The 23,774-nt window shown below is 40.9% G+C and overlaps 1 protein-coding gene across 6 annotated transcripts in view; it reads left to right on the forward strand.

Annotated features, from left to right (window-relative positions):
- The window catches only part of DPY19L3 (dpy-19 like C-mannosyltransferase 3), a 79,398-nt gene extending 55,892 nt beyond the window's left edge, over positions 1-23,506 (forward strand). For 4 of the 6 annotated variants that reach the window (XM_047789756.1, XM_047789757.1, XM_047789759.1 and 1 more), the window contains 7 exons: positions 537-659; positions 1,038-1,149; positions 1,775-1,831; positions 9,169-9,251; positions 16,030-16,162; positions 17,602-17,760; positions 19,776-23,506. In XM_047789756.1, coding sequence (XP_047645712.1) covers positions 537-659; positions 1,038-1,149; positions 1,775-1,831; positions 9,169-9,251; positions 16,030-16,162; positions 17,602-17,760; positions 19,776-19,937 — 829 coding nt within the window. In that variant the 3' untranslated portion in view covers positions 19,938-23,506. Of the gene's footprint in view, positions 1-536; positions 660-1,037; positions 1,150-1,774; positions 1,832-9,168; positions 9,252-9,459; positions 9,546-16,029; positions 16,163-17,601; positions 17,761-18,815; positions 19,236-19,775 lie in introns of those variants that run through there. The other 2 variants (XM_047789758.1, XM_047789762.1) reach the window with 2 other exon arrangements.
- Positions 23,507-23,774: the final 268 nt, after the last annotated feature.

Here is a 23,774-nt window from a genome sequence, read left to right on the forward strand (position 1 = left end):
TTAAAGGATTATTAATTTTATGGGTGCAGTCATTTTTATGTGGCCATATTTGATTTTAAAAATATGTTAGACACACATAATGAGGTATTGGTAGGTTAAAAATGTGATCATCAGTTCATAAGGCAACTGAATTTGAAGCTTACAGATACATTTTTACTTTTTCTTATTTATAAAAACTTGAAAAATACTAGTTACTCCTAAGATATCTCTAGAGAGCTCTTGTTTCAGTGTTTCCAAAAGAATATACTTTTTCTATCTTATATAATTAAAGGGATTGAAGGACTTCAAGGTTTTGCCTAAATTAAAATGAAATTTGTTCAATTTTAGTTAATCTAATTATCAATTCATTTATATTACGACGCTTTTAGCCTCATAAACAAATTCAGAATTGATCAGAGCTGATTATCTTAGGTATATAATACATTTCTAAGCATATGAAAGTATAGATTTCTTGTATCTTCTTCTTTAAAAAAGTTTTGACTAAATTAAAATAAGATACTCAGCTTTAATTTTGTATATGTGCTTATTTCATCCAGTGATTCTACAAATCAGCAATCCATGGGTAAAATGGGAAAGTCCTCAATCGGCCTGAAACCAGAAACTGCCTACAACTTAATACATACCATTCTGTTTGGATTCTTGGCATTGAGTACCATGAGGTATTTTTGTCTTATGCGTTTGTGTGCTTTTGTTTGACCCCTCTTTACCTGACGTAATTTAGCAATGTGATGAACTGACGGTCGTCTTCATTAATGATTATGGTTCCCATAAAAATGTCCTTATTTACTGTCTTCTCCCAGTATCAAATATTATTTATAACCAGTTTTTTCCTGATTATCAATATAGTTCTATTTTTATTTGTATGATAGTTCTCAAAAGACAGTGGCATGAATACCTAACCCCTTAGCAGATGGTTTCTGCATAGTTTCAGTGAGATTTTACCGTCACAGAAAACAGAGCTGCCTTTACAACCATCTCAGATTCCAGGTTTCTGCACAGCTAGCACTGTTGACTTTTTCCTGTTTCTGTTTTTACAGAATGAAGTACCTCTGGACATCACACATGTGTGTCTTTGCATCATTTGGCTTATGCAGCCCTGAAATATGGGAGTTACTTCTGAAGTTGATCCATCTTTATAACCCAAAGAGGGTCAGTGCTCTCCCTTTTCCCATTTGATCTTTATGATTTTTAGTATTTCTTTCATATCAATTTGGTTTTTTTTTTTTTCAGTAGACCATGCATCAGTTTGATAAAATGGATATAAAATTAAAGCTAAAGCTTCATAGTTGATACATTATGATTTTATAAGGAGTTATTTTAAAATAAATAATATTTTCAATTTTAGCTTTATTTTCTAAAGCATTTTTTTCCCCAGAACATAAGTTCATTATACAGAATTTGGAAATACTGAAAAACACAAAAAGAAAAATTAAAAATCATCAGTAATCCCATTATCCAGAGCTAACACTATTATTATTATTAGTTATTATTATGATATATAATACAAACATAATTACTAATAAGTGTATGGTAGTGATTAATAGCCCGTAAGTGCAGTTCTGGGTTGTTCTGCCCTGTGAATTCACTAGGGGGCAATATGGTAGAAACCACAAGTGTCTTGTGAATGACTCAGTTGTTTTGTGTATTGGAGACTCAGGCTCCATTGAATTATATTTTTGTTGTTTCAAAAAAAAAATCATATGTTTACAAAGCAAAAATGTAAATCAAAAGTATTCCAAATACTTATAATCTAAATAATGTCTTTCTTAAATAGATATGTATAATGCGATATTCAATACCGATACTAATACTGCTGTATCTGTGCTATAAGGTAAGACTGATTGTCCTCATTCTTGCCTTTGAATTCTATTTAGCAGAATAGTTGCTTTGACTCAGTGTACTTTGTGTATCATTGACAAACAGGGTAGTTTACAGAGGTTATAAATGTCTCCTTAGCTTCTTCTTATGGCAGTTAGCATTGACAGGAGAAATGATCTATTTCCCAAAGTAGGATTTAACAAGTAAAAACACTAGAGCCAAATACTACAATTTAATCATTCTAATTAATCTTGGTTTTGACTTATACTATTCAACTGATGCAAATTCTGAAAATAAAGTTGTTTTCAGGCCTATTTTGAAGTGAATAAGGGAGAAAAATTAGCTTTTCCTGTTACCTCCTTCTTATTAGAGTAAGAATCTTAAACTGCATCTTACTTTAACCTACATATTTTATTCAGTGCTTAAAATCTTCTTTGTAGGAGGGCTGGGCACATATAAACAAGTGTAGCGTAAGGTTCTCCTTGTCACCTCTCCTTCAGTTTCAATAGGGAATTATGAAGTTCTTCATATTCTCAGTTGGCTAATTTCTGAAATAGCACTAACTGTGCTTCAATTCTGAGACCCCTCCACATGAGAGACAGTGTTTTTTTTTTTTTTTAAATCACATCTTTCAGATTTAGAGGCTTGAATTGTTACCTGGACAAGTGGCCTGGATTATCTTATCCAATTGAATTCTCACCCTCTCTTTAAAAAAAAAAAAAAAAAGAATTACATATTTTTTGAGATTAGATTTTTTTTTTCAAATTTTGATACAAGTAAGAACAGTGGCTTTCAGACTGCACCATGTATATAGCCCCTGATTGGGAGGGTGGCTAAAAGCAGGCCGGGGGGTGAGGTGCTGTCGGGAACTCAGCCACAGAGAGGATCAGCTACTGCAGCTCAGCTTTTGGATTTATTGGCATATGTTTTCATGTAAAATTTTATTTGAAACAAAGGCTTTAGGCTAAAAGAAGTGTTTGACAATCACTGTGTCGGGCAATTCTGTTGTAAATATTTCAAAAAAGGATGTTCTTTCATGTTCCTGTCTATCAGAACATTTGTTAGGGGCAGACCACTGGGCCAGCCCCAGTACTAGAAAACAGAAATAGATCGCCTCTGCCATCCTGCCTCTGGGAATTTTATTGCTTTAGTACAGATAAATAAAACTTCTTAAACATCTGGAAAGTAGCAACTAAGAATTAAACAGGGTACATGTTTAATGATGAGAGAGGTCACTTTATCTCCACACGTTGATTCTTCTCACAGAAAAGATGCTGCTCATCATCGTTCTTGTCTCACCACTAAAGACACAGACACACGCTGTAACAGTCTTTTCCCACTGTCTCTGCATGTATGCCAAGTTCCTTATGTCTCAGCTATTTATTTGAATTTTTTTTTTTTTTGTCTTTTTAGGGCCACACCTGTGGCATAATAGAAGTTCCCAAGCTAGGGGTCGAATTGGAGCTGCAGCCACTGGCCTGTGCCACAGCCACAGCAATGCCAGATCTGAGCTGTGTCTATGACCTGTACCACACCTCACAGCAACACCAGATCCTTAACCCACTGAGCGAGGCCAGGGATCGAACCCGCATCCACATGGATACTAGTTGGGTTCATTAACCACTGAGCCACAATGGGAATTCCTATTGTTTTTTAGGGCCACTTGAGGACTACTTAAGTCTCTTGTTCTTGATGAAATTGAGGAAGGACATTATAGAAGAAATAAACTGGCAACATCAGCATAACCTGTGAACTTGTAGAAATGCAGGCATTTAGGTCCCACTCCAGACCTACTGAATCCGAGGCTCTGGGAGGGGGCCCAGCGATTCATGTTATAACCAGCGCTCCAGGTGGTGCTGCTGCACCATCAAACCTGAGGAATCCCTGCTCAGAACAGGGCTTCTCAGCAGCGGCACCATGGACATTTTGGCTAGATAATTCTTTGTCTTAGGGCCAGTCCTGTGCATCATAAGATGCTTTTACCTTCTTCCCACTAGATGCCAGTAGCACCAACCTCTAGTCATGACAATCCAAGTGTTTTCAGACATTGTAAAATGTCTCCTGCAAGTGGGATAGAATCTCTCCCCTCACCCCTGAGAAGCTTTGCTACAGGAGAGCCAGTGACAGCACTGGAAAAGTCCATCACTTCCTCAAGACGTCTTTGTAGATGGACCCTGAGTAAGGGACTTAGTAGTAATTCTGCAGAATCCTTCCAAAGACAGGTGGCGTCGCCTCTCTCAGTCCTAATGCATCTAGCTTTCACTATATAAAATAGTTTAGACATTTTAGCTTCTCAAAACTTGTAAAAATATAAAATCACAAAGAAAATAAAGATCTTATGCATATTAGGGGTTACCCTGATTTTTCCCAACTATTGAACAGATTTATCTGTAAGTAATATGAACTCATGTTTCAAAGCTCGTTTTAAGTTATTTACACAGCATTTGTAATGAGGATTTCAAATTTGCTTGCTCATAATACCTGTTTTGCTATATGTTTCTTTAAGATAATTCTGATTAAACAGGAAAAGTATGTACTAGTCTCCATTCTATTTTTTTTAATTTTTATTACTCAATGAATTTATTACATTTATAGTTGTACAATAATCTTCACAATCCAATTTTATAGGATTTCCATCCCACAACCCCAGCGCATCCCCCCCATCCCCTGAACTGTCTCCTCTGGAAACCATAAGTTTTTCAAAGTCTGTGAGTCACTATCTGTTCTGCAAAGAAGTTCAGTTTCAGTCTGTCCTTTTTTCAGATTCCACATGTCAGTGAAAGCATTTGATGTTGATGTCTCATTGACTGACTTGACTCAGCATGATAATTTCTAGGTCCATCCATGTTGTTAAAAATGCCAATACTTTGTTCCTTTTAATGGCTGAGTAAATACTCCATTGGGTATGTCTTCTTGAACCACTCCTCTGTCGATGGATATTTAGGTTGTTTCCATGTCTTGGCTATTGAAAAGAGTGCTGCAATGAACACTGGAGTACATGTGTCTTTGCGAGTTATGGTTTTCTCTGGATAGATGCCCAGGGGTGGGATTGCTGGATCAAATGGTAGTCCTGTGTTTAATTTTCTGAGGCATCTCCATACTGTGTTCCACAGTGGTTGCACCAATTTACAATCCCACCAACAGTGTAATAGGGTTCCTTTTTCTCCACACCCTCTCCAGCACTTCTTGTTTGTAGACTTTTGGATGATGGCCATTCTGGCTGGTGTAAGGTGGTACCTCATAGTGGGTTTTGATCTGCAGTTCTCCAGGAATGAGTGATGTTGAACATCTTTTCATGTGTTTTTTGACCATCTGTATGTCTTCTTTGGAGAACTGTCTGTTTAGGTCTTCTGCCCCTTTTTTGATGGGGTTGTTTTTTTGGTATGGAGCTGCAGGAGGTGTTTATAAATTTTGGAGATGAATCCCTTGTCAGTTGATTCATTTGTAAAGATTATCTCCTGCGCTGTGGGTTGTCTTTTCGTTTTGTTTAGGGTTTCCTTTGCTGTGCAGAAACTTTTGAGTTTGATTAGGTCCCATTTGCCTATTTTTGTTTTTACTGTCATGACTCTAAGAGGTGGATCTGAGAAGATGTTGCTGTGGTTTACGTCAGAGAGTGTTTGGCCTATGTTTTCCTCTGAGAGTGTGATAGTGTCTGGTCTTATATCTAGGTCTTTAATCCATTTGGAGTCTCTTTTTGTGTATGGTGTCAGGGAGTGATCTAATTTCATTCTTTTCCATGTGGCTGTCCAGTTTTCCCAGCACCACTTATTGAACAAGCTGTCTTTTCTCCATTGTATATTCTTGCGTCCTTTGTCATAGATGAGTTGGCTGTAGGTGCGTGGGTTCAGTTCTGGGCTTTCTGTCCTGTTCCACTGATCTCTATTTCTGTCTTTGTGCCAGTACCATACGTTTTTGATGATTGTTTCTTTGTAGTATAGTCAGAAGTCCGGGAGCCTGATTCCTCCAGCTCCATTTTTCTTTTTCAGGATGTTTTTGGCTATTCTGGGTCTTTTGTGCTTGCAAACAAACTTTAAAATATTTTGTTTGAGTTCTGTGAAAAATGTCCTTGGTAATTTGATAGGGATTGCCTTGGGTAGTATAGTCATTTTGATAATATTAACTCTTCCAATCCAAGAGCATGGGGTATGTCTTTCCATCTATTTGTGTCATCTTTGATTTCTTTTATCAGTGTCTTACAGTTTTCAGAGCATAGGTCTTTTGTCTCTTTAGGTATTTTATTCCTAGGTATTTTATTCTTTTGGATGCGATGGTAAACGGGATTGCTTCCCTAATTTCTCTTTCTGATCTTTCATTGTTAGTGTATAGAAATGCTGTCGATTTCTGTGTATTAAATTTGTATCCTGAGACTTTGCCAAATTCATGGATGAGCTCTAACAGTTTTCTGGTAGAGTCTTTAGGACTCTCTAGGTATAGTATCATGTCACCTGCAAATAGTGATAGTTTTACTTCTTCCTTTCCAATTTGGATTCCTTTTATTTCTTTTACTTCTCTGATTGCTGTGACTAGGATTTCCAAAACTATGTTCAAGAGTAGTGGCGAGAGCGGACATCCTTGTCTTGTTCCTGAGCTCTAGTCTCCATTCTAAAATCAAGAGTTTAATAAAGTTATTGCCATCATGTTGATTAACTTATTGGGATACCTGCAATCTCATAGAAACTACCGCTGATCATTTAGGGACAGCAATTAGTTAATTCAGCATTTGTTTTCACATTGTTTAAAGAGTTTTACTCATGTACAACTATAAATGTAATAAAATTTATTAAATTAAAAGTAAGTAAATAAATTTAAAGAAACAAAACAAAAAAGGAGTTTACCATAAGACTACATTACTAGATTTTAACACTTTCAGAATTAACAATAGCAACTTTCAAACTAGAAAAATAGGAGTTCCTATCGTGTCTCAGTAGTTAATGAACCCAACTAGGATCCATGAGGACATGTGTTTGAACCCTGGCCTCGCTCAGTGGGTTAAGGATCCAGCGTTGCCGTGAGCTGTGGTGTAGGTCACAGATGAGGCTCAGATCTGGCATTGCTGTGGCTCTGGTGTAGGCTAGCACTACAGCTCTGATTCTACTGTGTGTGCGGCCCTAAAACGACCAAAAAAAAAAACCCTGGAAAAATATTTAATATCCATTTAATTTTGAATTCAATATATGTTTTATACCAAAATAATTTAAACATATCATTTAAAAGTTAGTATTCAATAGAATACAATAACAAAATAATTATAAAGGCGTTCTTGTAGCGCAGTGGGTTAAGGATCCCGTGTTGTCAGGGCAGCACCTCAGGTGGCTGTGGGGCACAGGTTTGATCCCTAGTCCATATGCCATGCATGGGCATGGCCAAAATACTAATTATCAAAATTAATAAGGATAATGAATAATTGAAGTCCCCATCGTGGCTTAGTGGTTAACGAATCCAATTAGGAACCATGAGGTTGCTGGTTCGATTCCTGGCCTTGCTCAGTGGGTTAAGGATCCGGTGTTGCCGTGAGCTGTGGTGCAGGTGTAGGCCAGCAGTTATAGCTCCAATTGGACCCCTATCCTGGGAACCTCCATATGCCACAGGTGTGGCCCTAGAAAGACAAAAAAAAAAAAAAAAAGATAATGAGTAATTGAAATCTTACAAAGGTATCAGTTAATCAGTAATTTTTTCTGCATTTCCTTTGAAACCTAGAACTAGCAGTGCTGACACCTGCTTTTCCATCAGCGGCAATTTTCCTGATTCGCCCACGCAGGAGACAGAATATGAATGAGTAGTAAAAATGGCCAAAGATGAGATAACAGAACAGGAGAATGAATGGGCTAAAAACCATAGCCCTATACCAGTCAGGTGCCACTTTGGTTCTAGCAAGTGGTTCTTAAATAAAAAGATTGTTCTTGTAACATTGTCACGGGGCTCCTATTCCATTCTATAGGAAATGAGTTCTGCAGTTCACCTGAGCTTTTTTTTTTTTTTTTTTTTTTTTTTAGTTTTATGGCTGTACATGTGGCATATGAAAATTCCTGGGCCCCAGACAGACTCTGAGCTACAGCTGTGACCTATGCTACAGCCGTGGCTACACCAGATCCTTTTAACTCCTCACCGTGGTTGGATTCTTAACCCACTGTGCCATGGTGGGAACTCCTTGGTATATATTTAGATGATCAGGTTTCTTGAGCCAAATGCCATCTGATGAAAAAATTAACAATTGTTGAATTAAACAGACACGTTGTATTAGAAAAGCAGTGGATTCAGAGTGTAGTTTTTACGTTCTGTCTGCATAACTTAGGTAACTCAAGTTGAGTGGGAGGCCCCAGTGGCATAAATATAATACTCAGGTGTACCAGATTTTCTTGGGAAGTCCTGCTTTCAAATATTCGTCTCTCCCCTTGTACCTGTAATTGTCGTAGTCGTTGTCAAACCACTGGTCCAGAATTGTAGTGCACACAGTATCATCACATGTCACACAGTGGAAAGAGGGCTGGATTTAGTCGGGTTTCCTGTTGAGGCCTGATCCAGTCAGGATCTCTCTCAGAGCCAAGGTCTCCATACGAGTACAATGAAAAAGAAATAGCCAGAGTTCCCATTGTGGCTCAGAAGTTAACGAACCTGACTAGTGTCCATGAGGACTCAGGTTCAATCCCTGGCCTCACTCAGTGGGTTAAGGATCCAGCATTGCCATGAGCTGTGGTGTAGGCTGCAGACATGGCTTGGATCCTGCCTTGCTGGCCGTGGTATAGGCCAGCGGCTACAGCTCTGATTCAACCCCTAGCCTGGGAACCTCCACATGCCTCAGGGTGCCGCCCTCAAAGGACAAAAAAAAGAAAAAGAAATAGCTATGGGGATGATGCCTTCTCCTTAACTGTGAGGGTGAAATGAGAGTCCCTATTCCAAAGCATGTCTGCGGCTCTAAAATGGTGCTGCCTTCTATAGGGAACATTCTACACTTAAAGACAAATTACATAAAGTCAGTCACATTTTTCTCATAGCCTGTGAACCTTCTCGTGGGGGCTATTCCTGTCATATCCAAATCGATATTGTACTGCCTATTAACAACATATTCAACAGCATCTTTATTAGTGTAAAATAAAAGTTTTTTAAAAGTTGACCACACCTCTAGTCCTAATTAGCTCCAGGTCAAAATAACTTTGGAGACTTTTCTCAGACATCATCTCACTCACACCAGGAGGGCTGACTGCAGAGGTGAAACAGTTCTCACGTTCCAGTTGCCATGCTTATTTAGTTCACCAGTTATGTGCAGTTTCTCCTTTTTCCCTCTAATCTTAGTGATAGTTGTGGGTGTGGGGATGGATTTTGGTTTTGGTTTTGTTTTGTTTTTAATTTCAGTTCTGGCCAGGAATGATGGATGAACTCTCCGAGTTGAGAGAATTCTATGATCCAGATACAGTGGAGCTGATGAACTGGATTAAGTAAGAGGATTTTTTTTTTTTAACCTTTCAAATTTAAAGTGTCTTTTAAGAGTCACTGTGGACATCATTAGGTTTTTGGTTTATTGTTTTTGGGGGGTTTTGGTTTTTGAATCTAATTATGAAGATGCATTCATTCTCTAGTTTTTCTTTAAAACTCTGTATTTGAAAAGAATTGCTTTCCATTGAGAAAAACGCTTTCTAACCACAGTCCCATGAAGAAGGGAAAATACCAGCATGGAGAGGGAAACAGAATCAGAGGAGGCGTTTCAAACCAGTGACAGCCATGGAACAAAGGTTTACGTTCTGTGTCCAGTTTTATCTTTATCATTTCTTTTGGTTTAATACCATTCAAATTTTCTATTAATACTGACACTAAAATACTCTTTTCTTATTAATCATTTTTAAATTATGCTGTAAACTCCAGTTAATTAGAGTCATCCTGGCTCAGGGCAGACTCTGTTTTAACCAAACATCCTGCCTAAGCTTAGGCCTAGAGAAAATTTGAAACATGAAAACTAGAACTTTTCCTCTCTGAAGCTGACAGTGATTTCACATTAGATGAGTTTTTATTTTTGCCTGCACTGTTGTTGGCTTTGCCTCAGCATTGGGCATCAGCATGAGATTGGTGTCCTTCAAAGCACTGTTAATGAAACCTGCCTCCCGCCAGCAAAAATAAACTTTGCCACCCAGAGCATCATTCCTGTGTCCTGTGATACTGTATTGCCCTATTTTCTATCCAGAAAGCAGCCGCGTAGTGATTCACACGTAAATAGATGCTGCAAATCTTGTGTGACATCTTCTGAAAGGATCGGCTGTGTTGTCTTCATCACTTGGAATTTTAGTAGCCGTATTGGCACTCTCCCATGACTAATGTTTACTAACCAGTACAGCTTGTGTATTAAGAGATGGTAAATGTTTGAGAGCTTAGGTCTCTTGGGGACAATACATGGATTTTATAGATTTATGCCAAAACTACATATGTGGCTGTGGCCCCTGTGTTGGACTGGGTTTGACTAGATGCAGTGAGTATGATTTCCAGAGCTGAGAGTATGAAGCAGTGCTTCGTCTTTATTTATTTAGCTTTAAATCATGGCAGACAATTGTAGCGTAAATAATTCCTTCAGTTTTTATTTGCGTAAGGGAAAAAGAGGGTCATTCATATGAAGAAAAGCTAATTACTTTTGCATTAGGTATAGTCAACTAGAAATTTTTGACGTGTGCTTCTGAAGGTGAGGCTGATATTTTCTCTTTTTAAATTGCACCATCGATATGAATAGTGGAAGGGCACTCACCCTGGTGGAGTCGCAAAGGTGGCAGATCTTCTGGATCCACTTGGCTCATTAAGAACATCCCCCCACGGCCCCCCAGTCTTTTAGGAATTCATTGTAGCGTCATTAAAAATTTATTCTAGCAGAGCCCCAGCTTTCTTTGGTTGTGTCAACTGGTTGTATGTAGTGCAGTGCCTTCATTTTCATGCTTTTTGCTCACCAAAAGTTATTGAAAGCAACATTTCTGGTCCTGAAAAGTCATGGATGCGCGTTTACCCCAGGTGTGACGCAGACAGTGTGTTAGTCTGTTATTTCTCCCACTGGGGGAAGTGGTCTTTGTTCTCACAATCTCCTCTTACTAAGGGCTCTTCTCCCTGTATGGAGATTTGCTCTTTTCACTTTTTAAAAATCCTCAGCAACTGAAGGATTTGTATTGTTCCCCCAAATTGGTTCCATTGTGATCTCATCTTGCCTGTTTTCCCTTCAAAGTCTTCAAATCCAAATTGTTGTTTTTGCAAAAATAGCTGCTAGGCATGTTTGTGAAATAAGCTTAAGTGATGATGAATGTATGCCAAAATAGGGTCTGTTTAGACACAAAATCTCTCTGTTTAAATCAACATTTAAATCAGCTCTGGTCTGTAGGCTTCAGTTCCAAACACAAGTGAAAGCACTTATTATTCTTTTAACCTGCTCTGATTTCTCCTTTTTTAAAAAGGTAAAAATATGGCCTTCTGCTGTCACTCTGCTGCTTTATTAGTAGGTTTGAGCCGTGCTGGGGAAGAGGCTGTGGCCTGAGAATACATAGAAGGTATTGGAAAGTCTGTTTGAAGCCCCCGAAGGCAGGAGCCAGCCCCGTGGTGCCCACTTGCCCCGTCAGTGAGGGCCGCCTGCTCTCCATCCTGCCGGCTTCCGTTCTCACGCAGCCCAAGTGAGACACACATCTGTCCTCTGCCAGGGTGGTTGTGACAGCATCTGTTGGGGCAGGGGCACAGCTTCCCTTACAGGACAGCTGCCTGTCCTCCGGGACAGGAGACAGTGACCCGCAAAAGCTCTAGGGGATGCAAGCGACTCTCCATTTTGGCACAGGGCAGCTCTTGTGTAAAGCGTCAGGAAGAAGCTTCTGCCATCTCCCAGTCTCCAAGGCGTGCTCGCTGCTGGGGCTTGGAGATTAAATTCCCCTTTAGGCAGCCAGGGGACGTTGTGGCAGCCAGGCCACGGAGTCTTCCATGTGGGAACAGGGGCGCCATCCCTCCGTGTGCCTTCCACGCCCTGGCCTGGGTGTTCCGGGGGCTGGCGGCCTGCCTTCCATGGTGTACTGAGCTGCAGTGTGCCTGCCTTTGCACCAGATTTAAATGCGGATGTTCACAGTAACCCCTTTAGCTGATGATGTTTTGTTTCTGTTTTTTTACTTTCTGGTATCTCTCTCAGCAAAACCCAGGCTGGTACTTGTATCGATTTTATGTGTGATTAGAAAGCACAGTTTACTTCAGCAAGGCCAAATGTCACAGCAGTTGGTCGTTGACACCTCGTTCCCTTGAGTCCTTGGAGTGTTTCATTTGTGGTTCCTGAAACACTTCTTTGTAATAATTAAGAGAGACTGTAGCTCTGACTGTTTTGAGGTGTGACGTTTCAACTACTTGGCTTTAGGAGATTTTCACTAGAAATAGTCTCTTTCCAGTCAAGAAGCCTGCTTGTACAGTATTTTCTCAATGGGCCTGAGAAAACGGACCAAACCTCCTTCACATTTAATCAAAGCAGAAAAATTACCGTATATTTTAAATATGATGTAGGTTAAGTTCAGACCTTAAATGCTCATAAGCCTCTTTTATATTTAATGCCTCATTTTGGAGCATTTGCACAATTCTATAAATTTTTGAAGCGTAGATAAAGCACATGTTCGCACGTTATAATGCTCAGTTTACCCATTAGTTCAACAGTAATTAACTTGTTGAAGCTTAGAGCTTCAAAAATAAATGAGATTATTTGTTCAAAATGCCATCAGGTCTTCCTGGAATGACATTTAAATTATATAATGTAAATCCGTTTGACCTGTGAGTCCTTGTCATTATTTAGTGACATTTCTTACAGAAGAAATTGTTTGCAGGTTGGGCAGCCTGCTGCGGAGCTTGGCAGAGAGCTATAAAAACAAATTATTCTTTCATTTTATACATCATTTGTTCAAACATTGGTAAAAATTGCTTTGTTTTTCTCTAATAGAGAAGTGCCATTCAGTGGTTAAGCGCACACGAGCTATTTTAGACACAGACCACAGACTGTGTCAGCAGAAGTATCTGTGCAGGAAGAAGAGCCATCATTACGTCTGTCATCCTGCCTATTGTCATTTAAGGACAAAGAAGCCCTTTTTTTACTTGCTGAGTTTTCTACAGAAAATGTAAAATGCCACAAATTTAGGTTTTTAAAGTTTAGAAAATGTGTGATTTTTTCCCCCCACTTCACTTTGCTCATTTATTTTACGTTTGCATTTGCTTTACGGGCAAATGTCAGTGTTTAAGGGAGCAATGACATAGCTCAGATTTACCGTAGGGCTAGCATTTAAAACCAAGTCAAACAGAATCAAGTAAATAAACAGTATCTCTACTATGCTTGAAAGTCAGTTGTTTTCAAACAAATCTTATATCCATTTTATAGGCATTAGGGTGCTTGTGTTTTGCTACTTTAAAGTAAAACCAAGGACCTTAGCGAAAGACTGTTAAGAATCCAGAGGGTTGAAGCATGAGCAGTCGAGAGGGGTTATATCTCTTATACACTTTCTGACTCTTTACTCCTAGGGCCAAACATTAACCCTTATCGCAACTGAAGGAGTTTTATTCTATTTTTTTCCTCACCTCCTCTAGGTAGTCATGTGACATGACTTGCTGGCCTGGTGATGGCTGCTGCCGCCCTGGGGACCGTGTCCCCCACCTCCCCCAGGTGACAGGGGACAGCAGGTGCTTTTAGAGGTTGCAGAAGAGAGAGGCAGGATTGACCCTGATTGTACTATGTCTGATGTGTTTCGTTTCCAGCATAGCCGCAGGCGTACAGAAATCATGTGTCAGTGTGTGGTGGACTAATGACAGGTTGGTTTTGAAGTGTTTGCTGGTAGTGAGCTGAGTCTGGCTGGATTAGCTGGTAAGCTTCATGAAGACAGGGCGTGCCACATTTGCCAGCCCAGCACATAGCAGTTCCTCAGTAACAACTTTCAGCTGAATGCAGAATAATCTTATAACTCGCCAGCAAGCAGTTTAGGAGTTTTGACATTTTAACCCCTGTTTTAAGTGTGCTAATTACAGTCTGGGAAGGAGGACGGAAGCTTGGTCGTTAGCCAGGAATAGATAACAGGCCAGTCATCTGTCTCTGCACAATTAGAACCAGCCCTCTAATTGTGCCAGATCAGATCCCCCTGATGCTGAATCCTGTTACGTATTCAAAAGTGATGATGCTAAGACAGTCTAGAGATTTGAATGGATACTGTCAGCTGGGCTGCTGGATCTGTTGTTCGTGGCGAAGACCACTCTGGCGCTCTCAGGCAGTAAGAGCGTACAGGCCAGGGTGGTTTTCTCTCCCCATTCCTCTTGCCTCTGCCTCGTGCTTTGCCAGACCTAGAGACCAGGCTCATTGTCGCCCTGCATGCAGCAGATCTCTTTGGTCCAGAGGACCCAAGGACAGCCACGTGGTGGCATTCGTTCCTGATGGTTCTGTATAACGTATTGCAGTGGAATGGTTTGTGCCAGTTACGATTCTACAGAGGGAAGAAGACTGGTTTGGAGAAATGACGGCATCTTTGATTTCCCCGTCCAGTCGTTACTCTCTTTAGCAATTACGGGGGACTGTGAATGAGGCAGCATGATGTAGATGGCACAGACTCAGCAGTTAGTAAGTATTGAATTCAACTGAAGTTTTGTGAAAACGTTTCACTAAGGAGCTCTGTGCACCGTCACCTCTTCATGTAAACCCTCCTATTTCCCTGACCATGAATTCCCTGTGACTTGCTGGTCCAGGGGGACACAGCAGACATCTGCTCGTGCTTGTGTTCCTGGATCTGGTTGTCAGAATGGTGACATCCTGTGAAGCACAGCCACACTCACTTGCAGCTTTCTCCTGCTGTGTTCCATGTCCTGGGCTCCAGCAGGAATAGGAGAGGGTGCAGATTGTGTATCTTTCTTTGTGTGCTCATTCTAATTTCTCTCCACTTTTCTCCTCCCTTAAGAGAACTTAATCAGAATGCAAGTGAATGAGAGTGTCCATGTTAGAAAAGTCTTGCATTTTTCAAAAGTAAATTATTTGTAAATGTTTCGGCTTAAACCATAGGCTGCCTTGCTTGTAGACGTGCTAAGGCCTTTGTTGGATGGCATTCACGCTGTAATCTTAACGTTAAATTGGAGTAAGCAGAACATCCTCGTGGCGTGTTTGAATAGAAGCTTGAGCACCAGAGCAGGTCGTGCCCTGAGCTCCAAAACCATCGAGAACAGCCTGCTCGGGCTTTTGCTGCAGAGTATGTTGACTTCTAACGATTTCAGTTAGACTCCCTCCCAGAACGCTCTCCATCATGTTAACTTCCCCAGCAGCCACAGACGCCTTTCTCAACACACGAACAATAAGCGTTTCTTGCGGTATTCCTAGGGGGCCTCGGGGACATTCTGTATTGAGCACTATCCATACTGAAGGGCTCTGAAGTGCTTCGTAATAAAAGGACACCTTGTTGATTTGCAGGTGGCTTCCAGGTTTTTTAAAAAAAGGAAGGAAATGAAATCAACTACTAGGAATCTTTTTTCCCAGGGGGCAAAAGAGAAATGCTTTCACTGCAATCAGGAAGCCTTTCCTTGGCCCTCCGTCCCTGCCCCTCACACCCCATGGGGAGGCAGAGAACCACAGTGTGGTGGTGGATGGCAGGCGAGATCATAATTTAATATCTGAATGCCCCGTACTCCTTACGATGCAGGCAATCTTTCATAATCAGGACTAAAGGAAAAGAATACATAAAATGCCTCTGCGTCTCCATCAGAAGTGTTGTACATCTTCATATTTAGTAAGAAGCTATTTGCTATTTCAGAATCTTCTTTTCATGTTCTTTTGTTTTTACTAGTTTTTTTTTTTTCTGAAAAATAATTTTTAGTGATACCTATCATCTTCTTTGTTTTAACCAAAAACCTTTGGAACTGACTCATGACCAGCTGCAGTTCCTAGCTTTATAATTTGTTTTACTCTAGGCAGCCCTTTAGTTGTTTCATACCAAAGCACTGGCAGTCTGCTGAGGCCTCTCTTGGTAGAATTGGACCCTCTGGAACAAGAGCAGGAGAGCATTGTAGGTTTTAGCCTAGAAGACATAGAAGATACCCACATCCTAAGACAATGCATTTCAAGAGTAAACCCATCAAAACAGAAAATTGGAAGCTTCCTAATCATTGTCAACAGCAGATCACACCTACATCGCTGGGTGATCTTGAGAGTGTCATGACTGTCTTTGTGGAAGGGTAGCTGTGGGCTTAATGCAGACTCTAAACATCTTTTAGCTCTAACACGCCAAGAAAGGCTGTGTTTGCCGGGAGCATGCAGTTGCTGGCCGGCGTCAAGCTGTGCACGGGAAGGACCTTAACCAACCACCCGCACTACGAGGACAACAGCCTGAGAGAGCGAACCAGAGCGGTGAGGGTCCCTCCGGGCTCACATTTGGGAAAGTTGGGTTCCTGCTGCATGGAGGCTCTGTAAGGGCAAGGTGGAGGGGCGCGCACAGGGCTGTCCCCGGCGTCTGACCTTGGCGCCCCCCCATCTCGTGAAGGCGTGCTGTTTAGGCCTTATGATCCTCTGGGCTAGCAAAGTAACTGAGAGGACAGTGCCTTGAGATGTACAGAAAGAGCATCTGAGGACAGAGCCCTCAGAGCTTTGAACTGGAGAGAGAAGGAAAAGGAGTAGAAGAGTCACATTTCTCATGGACCATTTTTGGGGGTGGGGGGGGGAGAATAGGTGACACAGCCACACAGTTCAAAGTTCAGAACATACAAAAGGGTACACAGTGAAATGGCTCCATCCCACTCCTGTCTTCCAGCTATTGGTTTCACTCCCAGGAGGCAAATAATGTTACCAGGAAATTTTATGTACACACACGCACATACACACACATTCATATTCTTGTCCCACTTTTTACAAAAGAACTAACGTACTACATCTTGCTTTTTTTGACACTTAATATTTCATTCTATGGAGATCATTCTATATTGGATATCAACAGCTTCCTTGTTATTTTTAAAGCTGCATAATATTTTATTATGCAGATTAGCAAATTCTGTTTAACCATTTAGGTTGTTTCCCTTTCTTCTGCAATTACATAAACAACGTTCCAGATGATAAATCTGTATATTCACCACTCTGCACGGGTACAAAGTGTGTATCTGTACATCAGACTCTTAGAATAAAACTGCTGGGTCACAGGGCAAGGGCATTTGTCACTGAGGTAGAATTATTACATCTGTCTGAATTATACCAATTTACATTCCAGTCAGGAGTACAGAAGGGTACCGTCTTAGTCCTAACAGTGATTTCAAACTTGGCACATGGACATTCCCAGGTCAGGGATTGAATCCAGGCCACAGCTGTGGCAACAGGGGATCCTCTAAGCCACTGCATGGGGCTGGGGGTTGAATTCCTGCCTCCACAGCAACCCAAGCTGCTGCGGTCAGATTTTTAATCCACTGCACCACAGGGTAACTCCTACCAAACTTTTTAATGTTTTCTATCAGTCACTTCTTAATCTTGATAGCTGAAAAATTGTTAAGTATTTGGGGGGGTGAGATTTAAACTAAAAGCAGATGATTTTTACTGAGCACCCCATTTTTTATATGAAAGTCATCTGAACTGAGATTCTTGCTAAAATGGGGATTCTTTCAGTTGGCCCAAGTGTTCCAGATGGCCCCCGGGTTAGCTAGAGGAATAAAGGGTACTTGGCTTACCAGGCCCAAAGTGCAGCGAAGTCTCTATGATCAGATTCAACTCCCGTGGGAGGCGACGTCAATAGATGGTCCTTGACGAACTTCCTGACAGTTGAGCGGCATTTGCTATATTCCATTTTTTATCTCCTAATTTTGAAGGTTTATCAGATATACGCAAAGAGGCCTCCAGAGGAAGTACACGCCCTCCTAAGGTCCTTTGGCACCGACTACGTGATCCTGGAAGACAGCATCTGCTACGAGCGCAGGCACCGCAGGGGCTGCCGGTTGCGGGACCTGCTGGACGTCGCCAACGGCCACGTAAGCTCGGTCCTGCCACATGTCCACGTGTGGGGCGTCTCCTGTGGGGGAGAGCATTCCTGAGTGAGTCGGAAGGCATGTGAATAGCTTTGTATCTGCAGAGTTACGTTCCAGATCAAGCGTTCCAGTCCCTTGCACTCTGCAGGACCCTACCTTGGCACATCAGTGACTTGCCCACGAGAGAGATGGGAGGGGAGCGGTAGTTCCCAACTTGACAACAAACACAGCAGCACTGTCTTTGGCTGGACTGTGTTATGAGGCACACGTAAAATTTATTTAAAACTTTTTAGGAGTTCCTGTTGTGGCTCAGTGGTTAACGAATCTGACTAGGAACCATGAGGTTGCGGGTTTGATCCCTGGCCCTGCTCAGTGGGTTAAGGATCCAGCGTGGCCGTGAGCTCTGGGGTAGGTCGCAGACGCTGCTTGGATCCCACATTGCTGTGGCTTTGGTGTAGGCCGGTGGCTACAGCTCTGATTCGACCCCTTCCCTGGGAACCTCCATATGCCAAGAGAGCGGCCCAAGAAAAGACAAAAACAAAACAAAACAAAAAAACACCACTTTTTAAAGTTTAAAGTAAATTTTAAAACTCATCCTTTTAAAAACCGCTGCTCCTAAGCTTCCTTTTGGCTTGTAGGCATAGCTATGATGGTGGGGTGCGGAGGGGCCTTCCCCCCCTCCCCCTCCCAGCCTTGGTGCTGGGAACCCACTCCCCTCCCCACACTCCCTCCTGGGCCGGCCCTCTTGGTCCACTGGCGCGCCTGCACAGACATGGGTTTCTACAGCGCGTCTCACACGCCGGAGCAGGAAAACACGCTATTTCTCCTTTCCCCCCGCTGAGGAAATTGTTTGGGGAGCTATGCCACGTCTCAAATAGAGCAAGCAGAAGATTGTCACCTTTTGGAGGTGGTATGTGTTGTAACTACTGGCATAAACGCTGACAGATATTTCTAAAATGAAGCAGGGAAAATGATACACCTAGTCTATGTCTTTAAACAAAAAAAAAAGCTGACTAGACTTTGAGATTCTGAACGCTTAAGATCTAGTCTCTTAGCAGATCCCACGTGTGGAATACAGTGTTCTAAACCCGTCACCACGCCATCCGTCAGAGCCCGGAACTCACTTATCGTGGACGTGCAGGCCTGTCCCCTTTGACCAGTAGGAAGGCACGGGTGAGCGGATGGACGTAATCATTCGCCGTGTGTGTGTGTGTATCCGACCAGCAGACTCTGCGCCCTAAACTCATACAGTTTTATTTGTCAGTCATGCTTCAGTAAAGCTGAGGGGAAAAAGAACATGAGACTTGATTTTTACCCAAGGAAAATAACTGTTCCTAACTGTCTTGAATTTGGAGGAGGTACAGATCCAGTACATGCACTTCACTTTTGCTTTGTGGGTGTACCTTTTTCAAATGAGGCCATCAAATGAGTTGAAAAACTCTCTCTGGTCATAGTAGTTCTTCTCTGTATTTCTTTCTTTTTTTTTTTCTTTTTGCCTTTTCTAGGGCCGCTCCCGTGGCATATGGAGGTTCCCAGGCTAGGGGTCCAGTCGGAGCGGTAGCCACCGGCCTACACCAGAGCCACAGCAACACGGGATCCAAGCCACGTCTGCGACCTACACCACAGCTCACGGCAACGCTGAATCCTTAACCCCCTGAGCAAGGCCAGGGACCGAACCCGCAACCTCACGGTTCCTAGTCGGATTCATTAACCACTGCGCCACGAGGGGAACTCCCTCTGTATTTCATTTTTATGGGAGGACTGGTGTCGTGTGTTCCTCAGAACAAGGAGACTGAGATCTGGCCTGGCCACTTAAAGGGGAGCATTGCCCTCTCCTCTTCAGCCTGGACGTACCCTTCTGAAGGGGAGAGGGATGGACCGGAAGGTCTCCGGGCAGCCATTGACCTTGAAGTCATTCAATTCAAGGTCACTCACGTAGCATTCTTAAGAAACCCAATACCCATTCCTCCTTCTGTTGTTTTCTTTCCAAACTGTGTGTGGTTTTGTTTTGGCCTTAGATGATGGATGGCCCAGGAGAGAATGACCCAGATTTGAAACTTGCAGGCCACCCTCGCTTCTGCGAAGAGATAAAAAGAAACCTGCCTCCCTACACAGCATACTTCACTAGAGTGTTTCAGAACAAAACATTCCATGTTTACAAGCTATCCAGAAACAAGTAACAGAGCTTCCCATCCAATTTCTATTTTTGATACGTGAAACTCTATCGTAATGAAACTCGCTAGATAGCGTTTCATTTGTAATTAGATAGCCCGTACCTTAAAGCTGTGATATGATGAAGTCTACAAATGTTTACACAAGTGTGACCATCTTTGAAAGTAGCTTATACAGACGTACGTCTTTTTTTTGTCTTGTTGCATTAATGTTCTCTGGCTTAAGTGTGTTTAACTTTCTTTCGAAAGCGATCTAGAATTTTGTTGTGGGAAGGACAGTAAGTGTCCCACACGTAACCTGAACAGCTGCCTATCATGTTGGAAATCCAGAGCCTGTTCAGGATTGGAAATACTTCTGATTTTTAATTGACTTAAGATAGCTGTAGTTAGATCGAATTGAGGGGCTGCATCATCAAACTATTTAATATTATTTCACTAGGGAAGACCAACTGGTGGCTTTTTAAAAAGCTCTTTATTGTCCTGTTTCGCCTAAAAATTTTATAATCTTTCCCGACCATCATGCTTTTAATAATTTGAAAAAAAAAATCATGTTAGGTCTTTGTATGTATCTAAAACTTTTTGGTTGTGTTCTGTCTGAAATGCAGTGTGTAGCATGTCAGTAGTATGTGTCTGTGTGTGTGTGAGTGTGTGTACACGTGCATGTGCATGCATGTTTCAATGCTGGACACAGAAGAGTGTTACAAGGTCCAGATTGTAAGTCCTTAAAGCAGCAGAGTGTAGAATGTGTTACTGTTTAGTGTCTTTATTTTAAAACCTGTTGATACTATTTAACCTATCCTGCATCAAGAGAATTTTTCTTTATTTCTTACTCATTCAAATTTACTGAGTTTGCAAAGTTTTGTAAACTTTTTGTTTTTAGCCTTTGTATTTTTTACAGCCTAGAACTTGCAGAGTCTTACTACTATTTTTTAAATGTTGTATCTTAACTAACTCACTAATACAATATTTTTGGCAGAGAGCATTTTCATACCAAGTTTGATATGTGGTCTCCAATCTTACCGTGAGGGCCCTGGTGTGTTATTCTTTTTCTTACTCAAAGGTAACCAAGTGCCTCTAAGTCATTGCTTATTTATAAACAGCAAAGAGGATTATGTGCACCTTGTACCTGCTCAAAAAAATTTTATAATTGCTTTTATAATTAATTTCTAATGATGGGGCCATGTAAAAGTTGCTGATAAAAGCATCTTGTGTATTTAATTGAATCAAGATGGCTAATGAAATTAACTTTCACCTCTGTTGGTGCCATTTGAAAATGACTTACCTGTTTCTCCTTGCAGTTACACTGAAGTAAGTTACTGTAGGCCCAAAGATGGGTATGTATCATGTCAAATGATTTTATATTCAGCTATTACTTATTAAGTAGAACTCTGAAAGAACTTTTACACTGTTGTGTTGGATTCAAGGCTACTTGGCTTTTATTGAAACTTATTAAATAAAAGATTCACAGTAGCTAGGTTATTAAATTGCAGCTGAAACTCCTGAATTATATTTTTCTTATATCCCTTAATAAGGTTGGAGACCACTGCAGTTTAGGATAATACAGTAGTAAAACATTTTAATCAGCGCTCAACCTTTAATTAAGCCAGTAATGATGCATGCCTGTTGTAGCTGACAGCACGAGTCAGCCCATCCCTCAGTGAGTGCCTTACTCTAACTGAAACCAAGCACATGTAAGGTACAACATGTTAGACCATCTAGTTATGTTTTTAAAACCGTCTATTCTCAGATATATTTCAATTTATTTTAAATATACCTATATGCATTAATCTGAGGGTTTGGGTATTTGGAGTTTCAATATACAAGAAACATACGTAAATTTTTATGCTCATCATCACTGCATTAATGGCATCACAGTAATCATTTTTTCATAGTTTAGGTACCATATGTTGCCAAAACATCGTGTCCCGTCGTGGGTGTAAAATACAAAGTGCCAAAAAAATCTTGCAAGATAGAATCCATGCATACACTCTTTCCAAAACACTGTGACCGTGTATGGTAGGCATTGTTATTTCCTAATGACCAAATCTCTTAGCGAATGATGTTAAATATTTTTTGTGTGCGTCAGTATTCTCCTTTATGACCTTCTAATAAGTGGAGTATGAAGGAAAGAGAGGAAAAGCAACTGACCTCTGGCTCTCTGCCAAGCCAAAGCAAGTGACCTGCGGCCTCAGCTGCCTGCCGCACGGACCTCAGTGGCTGTGCTAGTATTTGGTGAGAGCCGCCAATGATGGCTGTATTTTGTGGGCAGAAAAACGACTTGATTTTGCTTCAGCATTAGCATTCAGAAGCACCTCTAAGTACAACAAGTGCTCTTAATTAACCTTTATTTACACGACTCACAGCGTCCCTCCCATCAGCCAGCCTTCCCAGGCTGCTCCCTGACATTCCCACACACCTCTGTCCCTCCCTTGAGTTCTCTGCTCACACCAGACTTCTCTGCTCATGCCCTGCTTCCTGTTGTCAATACACAATTCAACAGAAACCCTGGACATTTGGGCCTCAAAAGAAAGGGTCATTCCTGCGAAAATTACCTTGAATGCTTTGGTAAAATCTGATAAAGGTTGCTGCTGATATAAAACTGCTTTTAAATTAGGTGTGCTTAGGAAGATTGTAAAATATTGGGAGAACATAAAATTCAAGAAAATTTCTGAACTTAGATTGCTTCACAGATTTAAGTACTCATTTCACCTTTTAAAAAATCTAGACTGATCATAAGGTATTCCAATGTATGTGTAATGTAGTGTATGTACCACATCATATTATTGGTATGACTTATGCAAGAATAGAACTGCAGTCATTAGACCCTTATGCAAAGGAAAAGCTTTATATCAAACATGAGCAGATGAATGTACATTTGAAGTTAGGATTCCCCACTTTACTTCCTTAAATGACCACCTACTGGTACTGATCACAGTGGCTAATAGAGACTGTCCTAGAGTTAGAAGGTTCCAATCGCTTTATTACAGACCTAAAAAATAGGGATTTATTTAAGATGTATTAGCCAGGAGCATAATTAGGTATTATTTAGGCCATTTGTTTGTCCATTTAAAGATGATTTTCTTGACCTTTGTGAGATCAACTAGATAAGTGTGTGTGTGTGTGTGTGTGTGTTGGGTGAGTGTTGTTAGCAAGGACACAGGTAGATATTTCATCTGGTCTGCATCTTTACAATTAACTAAAAATGTTTTTTTCTGATTTTCCACATGATCCTTGTACCAATTTTAGCTCACCTTTGGCCCAAACCTATCAGAATTAACCAAAATACTCCATTTTTAAATTTTCATTTAAACCTTGGAATTAATAGGAAGGGAAAATGTTCTCAGATCATATATCTTGGCCAGTATACTCCCAGATCCTTTATGTATGACAAGCTTTTGGCCTAGAAGAGAGTGCTTATCTGTTCATGGAAGAAAGCTTTTGAGATGAGAGAGTGGCTTATACTTTCTTGCAGCAATTGATTTTCTGTCCTTACCATCTTATGGATCTTACAAAGAACCTTTATAATTTGTTGTACTAAACTGTATGATTATGTACTAAATAAAGCTCTTTTAAGTTAAGACGAGTGTCTTTCATTTCTTTGAAGGTCAAAAACCAAGGAACTGGCTTATTAAGGTCTATTAAATATGTGCTAAATAAAGTAGAGTCACTAAAGATGGATGGGGGCAAGGCCTTAATTATACTTGTTAATGCTGAAGGAGTTTATTTTTTCACAGAAATTGGTTTGATGGCTGGTTATTTGCTTCACTTGAACCTCGAGTCTATAGTTAAGATTCCTAAAGAAAAGGCTGCAAGTGGAATTTATCCTCAAAGAGAGAAGTGGCTGTG

The sequence above is a fragment of the Phacochoerus africanus genome, chromosome 8 (genome assembly GCF_016906955.1).
Source record: "Phacochoerus africanus isolate WHEZ1 chromosome 8, ROS_Pafr_v1, whole genome shotgun sequence".
Taxonomy (NCBI): domain Eukaryota; kingdom Metazoa; phylum Chordata; class Mammalia; order Artiodactyla; family Suidae; genus Phacochoerus; species Phacochoerus africanus.